General features: G+C 40.8%; 1 protein-coding gene across 2 annotated transcripts in view; it reads left to right on the plus strand.

Annotated features, from left to right (window-relative positions):
- Window positions 1-14,724, plus strand: part of PLA2R1 (phospholipase A2 receptor 1) — a 136,416-nt gene that overhangs the window by 35,386 nt on the left and 86,306 nt on the right. For both annotated transcript variants that reach the window (XM_070799261.1, XM_070799256.1), the window contains exons 4-6: window positions 1,027-1,200; window positions 5,322-5,435; window positions 5,924-6,067. In XM_070799261.1, coding sequence (XP_070655362.1) covers window positions 1,027-1,200; window positions 5,322-5,435; window positions 5,924-6,067 — 432 coding nt within the window. The remainder of the gene's footprint in view (window positions 1-1,026; window positions 1,201-5,321; window positions 5,436-5,923; window positions 6,068-14,724) is intronic.

The following is a 14,724-nucleotide window of genomic DNA, read 5'->3' on the forward strand; positions in this document are numbered from 1 at the left end:
TCTCTTGGGGAGCTCTTGAAATTATAATACTCTGTGGATTGCACTTTGGGAAAGATTGTTCTAGATTTAAGCAGATTGCCTGACCATAAGTTATACTCTTGCTGTTGCACGGTTCACACTGTCTACATTCTGAAAATTTTTGGCTGAGTTTGATTTCAGGTAATTACTATGACTGCTTAGGTTCACCTTGAGGTTTGATTTAAAATTTCATCAAACGTACTTTTGCTTTCATTTTCTGTCATTTTAAGAAACTTCAGAGTTCAGATCCGTGTTTCATACTTTGTTAAATTTACTTTAAAGCAAACTACTCAACACTTGGCCAGTGTTTTGCAAGTGGATTTTGTTTCTCCTCCTTTTGATTGAAAGAATTTTAAAACATTTTTAAAAATTGAATTATTAGTGGAGAACAGAGGAGCCTGGCAGTCCATGATGTCGCAAGGATTCAGACACCATTCGTGACTGAACAACAGCAGAAGTTGATTTACAGTGAAAGAACTTTCTAAAACTAAATATCAATGTTCCTGTGCTCAGTGTTTATTTGAAAACTTCTGTTCATTAGAGACTCCTATTTCTACTTTATCCCTTTTAGTCTGTCTAGTGTTTTGGTATTTGCAGGGAAAAGCCTCCTGAAAGAGCATTTGCATCTATCTTAAATAAGTATTTCAATTCATACAGTTTTCAGTATAAAGTTCTGTCTGCTTTTTAAAGAATTCAGATGTTATTTTCACAAAGACTTCACTTATATTTACTTCTCTTAAAAATGGCTACTATCATTTTCCCAGAAAGGGTCAGAGCTTCTTTATTGATAATTTATTGAATTTCCTTTAAATCTTGAACAAGTTTTACCATAAAGTGCCAGTGGGAAAACAATACAGATTTTTGTCATAAAGACCTAATCAAGAATAGATAAGAGCACTGAAGTTTTAGGAATTACAAGTTGGAATCATGCCATTCAAATTAATCTCAGAAGTATGTCACTGTATAGATAAAAAAAGGGTATAAAGTTCTAATGGATTTTGTTTTCAGCATCCACAGAGGTGGGCTGCGATGCAGTCTGGGAGAAGGATCTCCATTCACGCATTTGCTACCAATTCAATCTGCTTTCCTCCCTGTCCTGGAGTGAGGCTCATTCTTCATGCCAGATGCAAGGAGCTGCTTTATTAAGTATTGCAGATGAGACTGAAGAAAATTTCGTAAGGAGTAAGTAGGTGTATAATGCACATTGATGTTGGTACAATTAAAATGATGTTGTTTACAGTTATGTCCATGTATGCCAAGATGTCTTCTGGAAAAAAAAAGTCCCTTGGAAAATATTCTTTTATTAACATGGTCCAAAGTCATACCCAGAATTTGAACCTGAACCCTGGGCCATTCCATTTGACACCTGGCCATGTCTCTCTTGTTTTCTCCACCTCGGAAAAGACAAGTTGGGGTCACAGCAAGGGACCTAGGAGAATCTGCAGCTCTAACAAGTGACTATGGGAGACTTCTGAAGTTAAGTCCGAATTCCTCCTTTGGTGGAGACCTCAGCCATTCTGTTTCCATTAATTAATATAAGCTGTTTACTAATTAAACAAAATTTTACCTGTCTGTCACTGTGCAGTATGTAGTGGGCTTGCCGGTGGATGCCGAAGAACTCAAAATTTGATTGGAAAAGCAAAAATACACACGTGTTAACTAACACTACAAAATAATAACACAAACTGTCAAAAGAGTGCTAATGAGTTAGGTCTTGTTTTTTTTTTACCTCTCACTTAAACTCTCTTCTTACTTCTCTTTTATAGATTAAATGTTTGTAGATATGTACATAGAGCAATTTCAATTTTTTTGGAAACATTTGAAAGTGTCACAAAATTAGCCACTTTCATTAAAAGTTTCTGACTTTTTTTTTTCAAATTATATTGCACATATTTATTCTAAAATAACAATAATAAAATTATTCGAAGGATAATTTTAAAAGTTCAAGTATACAGAAAGAAAAACAAAAGAAAAATCTCTCATAGTTCCACAATCCAAAGATAGTCATTTTTTTTCCCCGCAAAAAACTCACATAAATGCATGTATGCATACATCCACAGTATCTATGGCAAATAATATTGAATAAAAACATGAGGCAGTTGTGCAGAGGTTAGGAGATGGGACCAAAGAGCCACCTGCCTGGGTTTGAATCCCACCTCCATCACTTAATAGCAGGGCTAAAGAGATAACTTAACCTCTCTGTGCCTCAACTTCTCCCCTCTATCAAATGAAAATATTAACAATGCCTACTTTTTGGCATTGTTGTCTGGCACACATAACACTCAGTGTGTATTGACCACTTAACAGCAACCATGGTACAAATGCTTATGTAATTCACGTGTATAATGAACATCTGTTCATGTCTAGAAATAAAGATCTACATTATAAGTTTCAGTGGCTACATAGTGATTCAGGTTAGTGATATTTAGCTAATCTCCAGTATTAGATAGGGATAGGTGGATAAAATTCTTTGTTTTTATTTCTTTATCACTATTGAAAACCATCCCTGCACATACCTTTGTGCATAGATCCTCAAATATTTCTCTGTAAGTTTGTAGTAGTAGCTTCACTGGGTGGAAGGGGAAGCACATTTTAAGGCTTTTGAAAGTCATTAGTACCTTCCAGAAGAATTTTAACAGATGTGTGAACAGTATATATCGGCCACTTTCTCCACAGACATACAAAAGTGGGAAATTATCATTGAAACTCAACTTGAGTGAGTCATATTGCAGGAAAAAAACATTTCCAATATCAATATTAGCCTTTAATGGTATTCATAGAAAACTTTATGCACTATTTATGAATTATAATTGTTATCTATTTTAATTGCTGGAATATCTAATAAGAGGGTTTGGACTTACTCATCAAACTTGAATAAAGATGAAATAAATAAGATATGTCAGAGACTTGGATTTAAATACCACAATTTTATGATTAGATTTTGGAGATTGTTTGGGAAAACAGAAGTCTTTTCATAAAGATGGAAGCTTGTTTTGACTAAGGTATTTTTTAATGATGAGAATAGTCTACTGTTTCTTGTTAATTGCTGATGAACATTAGCCATGTTACAAGGAATTATCCAAGCTGCCACAAATGCCAAGAAATAGCCAAAGAAATTTAAATTTGAATTTATTATTATAGAATTGTGAGCCCATTTACTTGTGAAGCTAAATAGACTATTTTTGTACTTTTAAACACAGCTTAGAAATTACACAATGATTTTCTATGTATTGTTAAAAGAGAGGTTATTCAAAATAACTCTAAGATAAGAATAATTAATACTTAAACATTTTAAGTAGGTTACTGGAAAGCATCACTTGGCACTTGCCCCAATATGAAATGTGGAAATTTCTCCATCTTATCAATCCATCTTTCATTTTCTCTCCTGTTATGATGACACCAGATAGATGATTTAATCAAATGGTGGTCTTCCCAGGTGACTCAGTGGTAAAGAATCCACCTGCAAAGCAGGAGACTCAGGTTTAATCCCTGATTTGGAAAGATCCCTTGGAGAAGGAAATGGCAACCCACTCCAGTATTTTTGCCTGGGAAATCCCATGAACAGAGGAGCTTGGCGGGCTATTGTCCACAGGGTAGCAGAGTCAGACATGACTTACCAACTAAACAACAACAACAACAAAGCTATTGGAAGGACTAACCAAACAGACATTAAGAAGAGACTCATGTTTATGCCACAGAATCTTGGAAGGGCAGGGCCCATGAATGTTATGCTATATAGTGATTTAGGGTATCTCCAAATTATAAATCACCTTTTTCTATTTCCTTAAAGGTTTTGGTTCTAGTTTTCCACTGTTGTATTGAGATGCCCTATCACAGAAGGCTCTGCAGCCTTGTGATATGAATGCACTAATCTTTGCAACTGGGTGACCATGCAATTGATCATCCCAACTGAGACCCTTTAGAGTAAAAGGGGCTGCCATTAATACTTATTCTGGAACTACCAGCATAAGCCATGAATTTTCCAGGCAAACTGGGACAGACAGTCACCCTATTTATAACTCTTATCTGTCAGGGTCTCAGTCTCAGGCAGGGCCCCTGCATCTGGCTCAGAAGAAATTGAGTTCTGAAGCAGATAATCATAAGGGATCAATGCCCTCCTTTATAGATGACAAGATTAAATGGCAACATTTAAAAGTGTTGCAAACTTAATTACTTTCAGTAAAGCCTCTGATACTAGTTTTTTTACCCCAAATTTTATAGCACAATTAGCACGTGTTTATTCTAGAATAATTTTTAAAGTTCACGTACACAGGAAGAAAAAAAAATCAAAGAAAATTTTCCTCTAATTCTATAATTTTGATAAGCATATTTTTCTACATAGGCATGTCAATGCACATGTTTCTATGTAGCATTTATAACAAAAATGGCATTGAATTAAAAAGGAAGAGCTGTGGCACAGTAGTTAGGAGCAGAGGCCACAGGGTTGGCCTGCCAAGGAGACATTCTCCCACCTCCAGCTGAAGAAGCATTTGCACAGCTCATGGCCCTACCTGCTGCTGATTGCTCTGGATACCATGGTCCCTGGAATGATACTCTCCTCTTGGCCAGACCGCTCCCACTCCTTAACTGGGGAGCCATCTCCCTGCTTGCTTCAGCATACCTTAAATTTGAAGACTTGCCTCCCAACACTACTAATACTTAATCTGCTTTCCTATCCCTTGCCAGATTCCTAAAAAATAAAAAAGGTCCCCTGAATTGTTCAATTTTTTAACTGTGAAATGTTTCAAGAGTGCAAAAATTATGAAAAGTGGAAAAATTATGTCTGTATGCATACATACCCATTATACAGATTTAATAGCATTTCTTCCTATTCCTCTTGTTCAGGGCCTGAGGTGGCCTCAGCATACTAGAGTCCTGAGCCTCCAGACTGAGGCCGCCAGACACACATGGCAAAAGAAGGAAGACAGAGGGGCACTTTCTATGACTGGCACTGGGCACTTTCTCCTTCACGCTCTAGAACCCTCAAGTGCCTGAGTTCACACAAGTCAGATGGTCTCGAATTCGTAACCATGAACTCGATGGACTGATGACCGCTGAGAGGAAGCATTCCTGGGTGCCTAGATTAAGCACTTCACAGCTGCTTCAGTGAGCCTTTAGGAAACGGCCATGTTTCTTAGGCTGGCTTTTTTACTCTGAACCACCAGGGTGAGGTTTAGTAGCACTCAAACCCCTTTCTATCACTGATGGAGTTAATTTATGAATCCATGCTCCAGTAATAGGAAAACAAGAAATAAGTGTAATGTTAATTTTGTTTTTGAAATTCCGTATTTCTCTTATTTCAGAGCACTTGGGCAGTGAAGCAGTGGAAGTATGGATGGGTCTGAATCAGCTGGATGAAGATGCTGGTTGGCAGTGGTCTGATAGAACACCACTCAACTATCTGAACTGGAAGCCAGGTACCTGAAGTGTTTTGTATACCTTTGACTGAGGACTCATCCCACAGCCTAAACAGCAATATTTCCCATGTATATACACAACATGTTATTGTGAAAGTGGCTTATAAGTGTTTTTTAAAGCCTGATTGAATTTCTATAAGGCATGCTTTTCCGAACAAGAAATGAAGGCCAAGAAGGTAAGCCATTTAGCCAAGGTTTCAGAAGGATTTGGGTCAAAGGCCAAGATTCTAGTCAACTGTTTTAAAAATAGCAACAGATTGAAATATCTCTGTCTACCCTAAAACAATAAAATCAGCTGTTTCTATCTTTGGGAAATCATTTCATTGTCATGTCTGGACTTCAACTGCAAACTCTTAAATATACTATCTTACAGAATTTACTACATATGCCAAAGAGAAAAGTTGTCTCCTTGATGCTAAAACTACATTTCAGTATATATTAAACTGCTTTTGCTTCTAACAGTAAGTACACAAACATTGTGTTTTCAGAAATAAATTTTGAGCCATTTGTTGAATATCACTGTGGAACATTTAATGCATTTATGCCAAAGGCCTGGAAAAGTCGGGATTGTGAGTCTACCTTGCCCTACGTGTGTAAAAAATATCTAAATCCCACTGATCATGGAGTAGTTGGTGAGTGTTTCTACGCTGTTTTTATGAGTTGTTTGCTTGTCCTCTCAATATATTCAAATTCCTCTATTTTTTGCTAATAATTTATAATTTAAACTTAGCTAAAACTAGTCTTTATACAAATAAAAATGTGTAATGAGATAAGATCTGTTATTCCCAAGGCACCATGAATTTAACAAATACATTTAGGTTTTTACTAAAAACTAAAGCAAAATAACCTAACCATAGAAAATACCTTCTCCCCTCTCTTTTTAAAAAATTGGCATTCTTACTCATTCTGCTTAGAAAAACAAGATATGCTTCCTTTTCTATTCTAGTTGAGTTTTATTTATGATTACCCTAGAAATTAAACATATAAATTAGAAAATAGTCTTATAAAATTCTTTACTTCATTGATCTCCTATCATACTCTGTATCTCTTATTAGTAATGTTTTCTTCTCAAAATAACAAACAAAACTTTAAGGTGTACATAAGACTTAAATATGACATAATTACAATCTAGTACCTGAAGCCCAGTTACTTCCATTCTTAAGATCTATTACTTCTTTTTAATTTTATGGAGTTAATGTCTTAACTCAGTAAGTAGAGATAAAAATATAACCATTTTTAAAAGAATCATTACCAGCATAATTAGAAACAATTCTTTAAAAAAATTTTTTTGTCTTTAGAAACAACAGTTCTTTTTCAGATTCTTTTCCATTATAGGTCATGACAAAATACTGAATATAGTTCCCTGTTTTATACAGTAGGTCCTTGTTCTTTATCTACTTTGTATATAGTAGTGTGTATCTGTTAATCCCAGATTTCTAATTTATCCCCTTTTTCCCCTTTAGTAATCATAAGTTTGTTTACAATGTCTGTGAGTCTATTGTCAATAAATTCATTTGTACCATTTTTTTAGGTTCTGCATATAAGTGATATCACATGAGATTTGCCTTTGCCTGACTTACCTCACTTAGCATGATAATCTCTAGGTCCATCCATGTTGTCGCAAATGGCAGTATTTCATTCATTTTATGGCTGAGTAGTATTCCATTATATATATATATATTCCATCATCATATATATGTATACATACCACATCTTCTTTATCCACTCATCTGTTGATGGACATTTAGGTTTCTTCCATGTCCTGGCTATTGTAAATAGTGCTGCTATGAACACTGGGATGCATGTATCTTTCTTAATTAGAGCTTTTGTCTTTTTTGTATATATGTCCAGGAGTGGGATTACTTGATCAAGTGGTAGTTCTATTTTTAGTTCTGTAAGGAACCTCTACAATGTTCTCCATAGTGGCTGCACCATTTACATTCCCACCAACAGTGTGGAAGTGTTCCTTCTTCTCTACACCTCCTTACAATTAAGCTTTAACTTTTATTTTCCTTTAAGTAGCTAAATCTAAAGATATTATGGAATATAGGGGTGCGTAGAAGAAGCACTTCATCATTTTTTTCTCTAGAGATTTTTTCATTATGTCAAAAATGTGCTGACATTGCTATGGCTATTATCACCCTGTCCCTCCCTCTTTTCCTTTCATTTTCTTGCCTCAATTTCTTCTGCCTTTCTTTTTCTTTTTCTTATGCCCTCCTGCACATTCTCCTGCCATCCATCTTTTCTTTCATTTTATTTGCTGTCCTAATCTATTAATTGAAATCAGAAGACCAGAAATAATGGCAGTTAAGCTAAGTTTGTTTGGATTATCTGATGCTGTTTCAGGTCCAACAAATACTTCTGATGATCTCATCCAGTATCTGCAGACTGTGTATCCAGGGTCCCCTGGTTCCTTACTTTTCTCCACCTTTGCATCAATCAGAGAAGTTCCCATGTTATCTTTTTATCTTAACTTTTAGAGTGAAATTTAGGTTCTTTTTTTTTTTTTTTTAGTGGAGTGCAGTTTATTACACCGGCAGGCCCAAGGCAGAGTCTCCTCTTAGCCAAGGACCCCGACCAGAATTTGTGAAAATCTTTTATACCCCATGTGTACCAAATTCCTTGAGACTTACATAAACCAAGGAAAATACAATCCCAATAATCCCATCATTCACATGCTATGCGCTCATGTGCTCAAACAGTCAAACAATTAGCCAATAATCGATAAACCCGAGGTTACACTCTGATAGATACAGAAAAATTTATGACCTGTCTGGAGGAAGGGGTGATTAGTGTATGTTTTCTCTTAGGTGATGAGTGACCTAGATACGATCTTCAAGGTTCCCCTGTCTGGAGGGGGTCTTCTCCTTCTGTTGTTTTCATAGGCACTAAACACAGAGTTCAGAGTCCATTGGAAAGGTGGCTGAGCATGATCAGCATGAACAAGCCTAAGATGGAGTCCAGGCCCTATGAATTCCTTCTTCACTTGCTCCTTGGAAGAAAAGCTATTGTTGTAGCCACGTGTTCCAGAAAACAAACTCACTCAGAAGGACAATGCAGATAGTGGAGTGCAGTTTATTACACCAGCGGGCCCAAGGCAGAGTCTCCTCTTACCCAGGGACCCCGAGCAGTTTTTGTGAAAACCTTCTATACCCTAAGTGTACGTGCCCAAACCCACCTCCCCAAATTCCCTGAAACTAGTCTGAACAAAGGAAAAGAAAGATACAATCAAAGTTAACCCATGATTCATATGTCTAAAGCCTAGGTAGTTACCGTGGACAATTATCAATAGGCCTGTGGTCATATCCTGATAAGCATTATGGAATTTACCACTTTGTTCTGTTACAGAGATAATTAGCATATTCTTTTAGGCAATGGAGAGTCCAAGTACAAGTCCTGAGGCTCTTTTATCCGGGGATCTGGTTTTCCATTGGTATGTCATTTCTATAGATACCAGGCACAAAGTTCAGAGTCCATTGGGAGGGTGACCATTCGTATAGCCTAATGTTCACAGCCTGGCCTGAGATGGAGTCCAGCTCTGTCTGTTTCCTCCTTCATTCCCCTCTCCTGATGCTCTTAACTCATATTATGAGCATCATTCATAAGGATATACTGAATACACTGTAAAATCCAGGGTCAACAAAGCAGAACTATCAAGGCAACTATAATAATGGTAAATATAGTTTTCTACCAATCGCCCTTCACCCAAGATAGGACCAAAGTCCAGAAAGGAATGTTTTCATTTGACATTGCTTTTACCTGGTTTTTCATGTCATCTAAAGCAGTTGATACATTGCCAGATAAGTCAGGTATGTATACACAACATTCAACCTTAATTATAGCCCAGGTCCCTCCTTGAGCAGCTGTGAGTATGTCCAGAGCCATTCTATTTTGAATTACTGCTTTTCTCATTTGGATTTGCTCTTCATTTAAGGCTTGGATGGCTTTTTTTCTATCTAGGAGGGCCTGTTTTGTGAACTTAGTCAAGGCCTCTACTTTAATCATAATGTCTGTTGTCCTTATAGAGGGTATGAATAAGGCAGCAATACCATTGAAACACAGATCTTGTCCAACTAGCATGTAAATAAGATAGATTTACCAGGGGTTGTTGTAGGTTAGGCTTTTGTTACACTGGCATTTATATCAAATGTAACCCTATGACCCGAGTCTATTGACTGTAGGTCTGGCTTACACCCAGAGAGCAGGGAAAGATTATGATTGTGTCCCAGAGAAGAGCAGAGTGGTTTAAAATCTCCTTGGCGGAGCGGTGACAGCCACCAGGGAAGTCCATCCATCACAGACAGAGGCATAGCCCCACATACCCAACAGTTGGAGGTATTGTGGAGGTTGGCGTAGGAATGTGCGTGTTGATGAGGCCGAGCAGCAGGAGTTGATTGTGCGGCTTCATCCTGAAGGGGTTCGTCCAGGATCTTTTTTTTCCTTCTTCTTAAGGATGGTCTTAGTCTCTCGAGGGTCAGCAGGGTCCCTCTGTGCAGTCCATTCAGCATTTTTTGGGTCTGCGTGGTATGTTCTCTTCACCCTCATATGATGGATCCACGGGGCAATACCTGTAACTTTAACTGCAGTAGGGGTAGTTAGAATAACAGTATAAGGGCCCTTCCACCAAGGGGCTAGTAAATCATGTTTCCAATCTTTGACCCATACTTGGTCACCAACCGTAATCTCATGAATCTGTTCCCCAAGGGGGAACAGCACCCTTTCTTGTACAAACTTAGTTACCCAATGTATTACCTTACCCAGTTCCATCTGCTGTGAAATCCTATCCCCCCTTACCTGAGGCAAATTTGTTGACAACCTCTTTTATTATGGGAGGGGGCCTCCCATACACAATTTTGTATGGAGAATAGCCTTGGGACTGTGGGGTCATCCTGAGTCTGAGCAGAACCGTCAGAAGCAAGTCTCTATGATCCACTTGGAGAGTCTCTTTAAGTGTCCGGTTGGTTCATTCCACCATCTCAGAACTCTGGGCCTATATGCAGTGTGCAGTTTCCATTTGATGTTTAAACTTTTGTTTACTTGTTGTACTAAGCCCGCTACAAAAGCTGGACCATTGTCTGATCCAATGCTGGTAGGAAATCCAAATCTGGGAACCATTTCCCTAAGCAGTCACTGGGCTACTTCTGATGTTCTTTCAGTCCAGATAGGAAAAGCTTCTACCCATCTCAAGAATGTACATACCATGACCAGCAGGTAATGGTAATGTCGGTGAGGTTTCATTTCAGTGAAGTCCACTCCTAGGTGTTCAAAGGGCAACGTGCCTTTCAGCTGAATACCCGGAGGCTTTTGTCTGTGCCGAGAGGCAGCATTAACCTGTGAGCAGGTAGCATAGCCTAGGTGGGTCCCTTGGTGTGTTTGGCTTACCAGAGTGTGTGCCAGCTCCTCTGGTACCAATAATTTGCCACTTGGCAATTTCCACCATCCCTTTTCAGTCTTGATGGCCCCTTCCACTTTGGCTAACCTGACAGCCATTGTCCTTGTTTTATCAAGCTAGTGCCATCAGTATATAGGACCCAACTAGGATCTGGAACCTCGTGTCCTTCTTTAAAACAAATCCCAGATACCTTACCTCCTCCTTGCAGATCTGTGCCTTCTTCTTTGACACCCAGTAACCCACTCCAGTGTTATTGCCTGGAGAATCCCAGGGACGGGGGAGCCTGGTGGGCTGCCGTCTATGGGGTTGCACCGAGTCAGACACGACTGAAGTGACTTAGCAGCAGCAGCAACCTACTTCCATCAGCAGCTGGAGCAGTGTTTTTGTCCCTTCCTAACATTTTTCCTTGGTCTCGGCAGCCAGCAGCAGGTCATCCACGTATTGTAGGAGCCAACATCCATACTCTTTTGGATGGAATGAGTCCAGGTCAGAAGCCAAGGCTTCCCCAAAGATGGCTGGAGAGTTCTTAAACCCTTGTGGGGGAGTTCAGGTGATCTATTGTTTGGTGCCCCTGAATGGACCTTCCCATTCAAAGGCAAAGATGGGCTGTAATGCTGGGGCGAGGCGTACGCAGAAGAAGGCATCCTTGAGATCTAGGCAAGTATAAACTTTAGTCCTTGGCAGGAGGAGACTAAGTAAGGTATAGGGGTTTGGAACAGTGGGGTGTAAAGTCACAGTAGCCTCGCTGACTAGCCTGAGATCTTGTACAGGCCTATAGTCCTATCCTCCTTCCTTTTTGACTGGCAGGATGGGAGTATTCCTAGCCAACTGGCACTCTACTAGAATGCCCGCTTGTTTCAATCTATTGATGTGGGGCAGTATGCCGGCCCAGGCCTCTATCGGTAGCATGTACTGGCGCTTTCTAACCGGGATGGTGCCTGGTTTGAGTTCTATTATCACTGGGGCTTGATGTTTAGCCAGCCTGGGGGGAGAGGGGGTTGTCTTCCGCCCAGACTTCAGGGAATAATTGAGTTAGCTCTCTCTCATGCTCTTCTGGCCCACCCAGTTCTTCCTTCGGAGGCTCATGCAACCTCCACTCATCTTGGGGTGATATTGAGAGAGAGCAAATAAGTCATAGTGTTCATCCGGAAGGTGGGCCTCTCCTCAGGGGAGAAAGTCACTTGTGCTCCTAGTTTGGAGAGCAAGTCTCTTCCCAACACGGGTACTGGGCACTCAGGAATGTAGAGGAATTCATGAATCACTTGGTGCCCTCCCCCCATCTGACATTTTCTGGGCTGGCAAAATGATTTAATCATCTCTTCTCCAGATACCCCAGTTACAGCGGTAGTCTTTTCGGACAGTGGTGCCACAGGTTTTTTTACTACTGACAGTTCTGTTCTGTATCCATCATGAAGTCAATGTTTTGGTCCCCCACTTTTAAGGTTACCATGGGCTCTCGGGGACCTGATATCTCTGAGCCCCCTGGCAGCCCTATTTAATTTCCAAGTCAGCAAGCCCCACCACTGCGGGCGCTTCCTCTTCCTTCCTTGCCTTAGGGCATTCATTCTTCCAGTGGGCAAAACCTCAGCACTGGGCACACTGGTTTGGCTGTAACGGGGCCTGGGGCCTCCGTTGAGACCGGTTGAAGGACTGTCCTGTCCCTGGGGCAGAGGAGGTTTTCCAGAGGGCCCGAGATAGACTTTCCCAGAGCAGCAGCCAGCATTGCAAATCTCTTGTCTGTTCTCTTTCGTTCCCTCCGGCTCTCTGGCAGAGCGCTGCTGCTGCTGCTGCTGCAGTCTCTCCTTAATTCCAAGGTCTCCCTCCCCTGCCTGTCAGTACTCACCAGGAGAGGAGGGTATAATTTGGGCGGTTCGGCTGGAGCCAGATCCTGGAAGTGTTGGCCAGAGGCTTCTGCCACCAGGATCGGAGCCCACCGAGGTGGCGGCTCTACCACCTCCAGGAGAGCTGGCAGAGGAGCTGCGGCTGCTGCAGGAACTTCACCTGGCCCTGGATCGGGCATTAAGGTGGCCTCCGGTCCTGGTGGAGCACAGGGCCGGTGGGTGCGTCATCATCCAGTATGGGGGAGGGGCAGGTCATCCTTGTCCAAATCCTGCCAGATCCCAGAGGGAGATGGGGGATCGGTGTGTCTTCACCTGCCGGTCAGCAAGGCCGAACCAGAACACCACGTAGTCCAAGACTATTTCTCTCTTAAAGTCCGTTCTGCCTTGGTGGGCTTGATCAGGTGCGGATGAAAACATAGATGGGTTAAATATCCCATGTCCCAGGCCGTTCCAGGAAAAGACGATCCATGCTCACTTATGTATCCCCCTCCTTCTAGCCTGACAATTCTGAGGGGGTCAAGAATTTCACAGCAGATGGGACACCTCCTGGGGGAGGGCAGAATATGAGCATATAAGGAAAAGTTTCCTGTCACGCGAGTGTATGTTCCTCAGTTCTTTGTCTCGTCACAACAAAGATTTGGAGCGATGGACATTAAAGCCCTCAGCGTGTCTCAGCTCTCAGGTCTTGGACAAGCCGTGCTACAGCTCTTAGGCAAATCAGTGTTACAGCTCCATTTTATTTAGAAGATAGCAGGAGAATCCATCCTCGAAGTGGGAGGGCATGCCAACCCAAAGACTCGAAGAGAGTGGAGGAGTGCGCGGAGTTGTGGGGGAGAGCGGAGAGAGTGAGTGAGAGAGAGAGAGAGAGAGAGCACGCTTGTGCACACACACGGGGGAGAGAGAGAGAGCTAGGTTCATTTTTTTTAAGGGGTTCTGTGATTATGTTTTTAGGTTGATATTATTGATCTACCTAAATGTTCTAACATTCTTCCACTGTGATTCTAATCTCTGTTAGAGACCTAGAAACAATTTTGAAAGAATGTCTTGTTTCCTAAATTAGCAGTGAAGGTGTTTCTAAGTTAGTGCTGAAGGGAAGCACCCAGTTGTAGGTAATGTGAAGTGAAAGTCATTCAGTTGTGTCCAACTCTTTGCAACCCCATGGACTGTACAGTCCATGGACTTCTCCAGGCCAGACTACTGGAGTGCATAGCCTTTCTTTTCTCCAGGGTGTCTTCCCAACCTAGGGATCAAACCCAGGTCTCCCACATTGCAGGCAGATTCTTTACCTGCTGAGCCACAAAGGAAGCAGTTGTAGGTAATAAAGTAAAAATGCCGTCATCAGCCTGGGGGCAAGCTCCTGGAACAAGACGGTCAAAATGTGCACATACACAGCTGCCTTCCCTGCCAGTGTCAAAGGATCGTGGCATTGTTCTCCTGTAAGTCGAACCCAGAGTCCATCTGAGCCCAGAGAGACTCCAGAGGCACTCAGACTGACCCTCAAAATGAAAGCTATTATCTCTGTTCTAGAGAAAGTGGCCAGAGAATTTTGAATTCTTTTCAGCTGAGAATAAATATCTATCCCCGCACCCAATACTGTATATAAAATCCTTTGAAAGCCATTTGTGTTTCATAATACTCCTCTTTCAGTGTAAAAAGACTTAAATGGCAGCTCTAACTGCTAAATTTTATATATGTTTAATTTAATTATTTTTTTAATTGAAGGATAATTGCTTTACAGAATTTTGTTGTTTTCTGTCAAACCTCAGCATGAATCAGCCATATGTATACATATATCCCCTCTGTTTTGAATCTCCCTCCCATCTCCCTCCCCATCCCACCCCTCTTGGTTGATACAGAGTCCCTGTTTGAGTTTCCTGAACCATACAGCAAATACTCCTTGGCTATCTATTTTATATATAGTAATGTAAATTTCCATGTTACTCTTTCCATACATCTCACCCTCTCCTCCCCTCTCCCAATGTCCATAAGTCTGTTTTCTATGTCTGTTTCTCCACTGCTGCCATATAAATAAATTCTTCAGTACCATTTTTCTAGA

The sequence above is a fragment of the Bos indicus genome, chromosome 2 (genome assembly GCF_029378745.1).
Source record: "Bos indicus isolate NIAB-ARS_2022 breed Sahiwal x Tharparkar chromosome 2, NIAB-ARS_B.indTharparkar_mat_pri_1.0, whole genome shotgun sequence".
NCBI lineage: Eukaryota > Metazoa > Chordata > Mammalia > Artiodactyla > Bovidae > Bos > Bos indicus.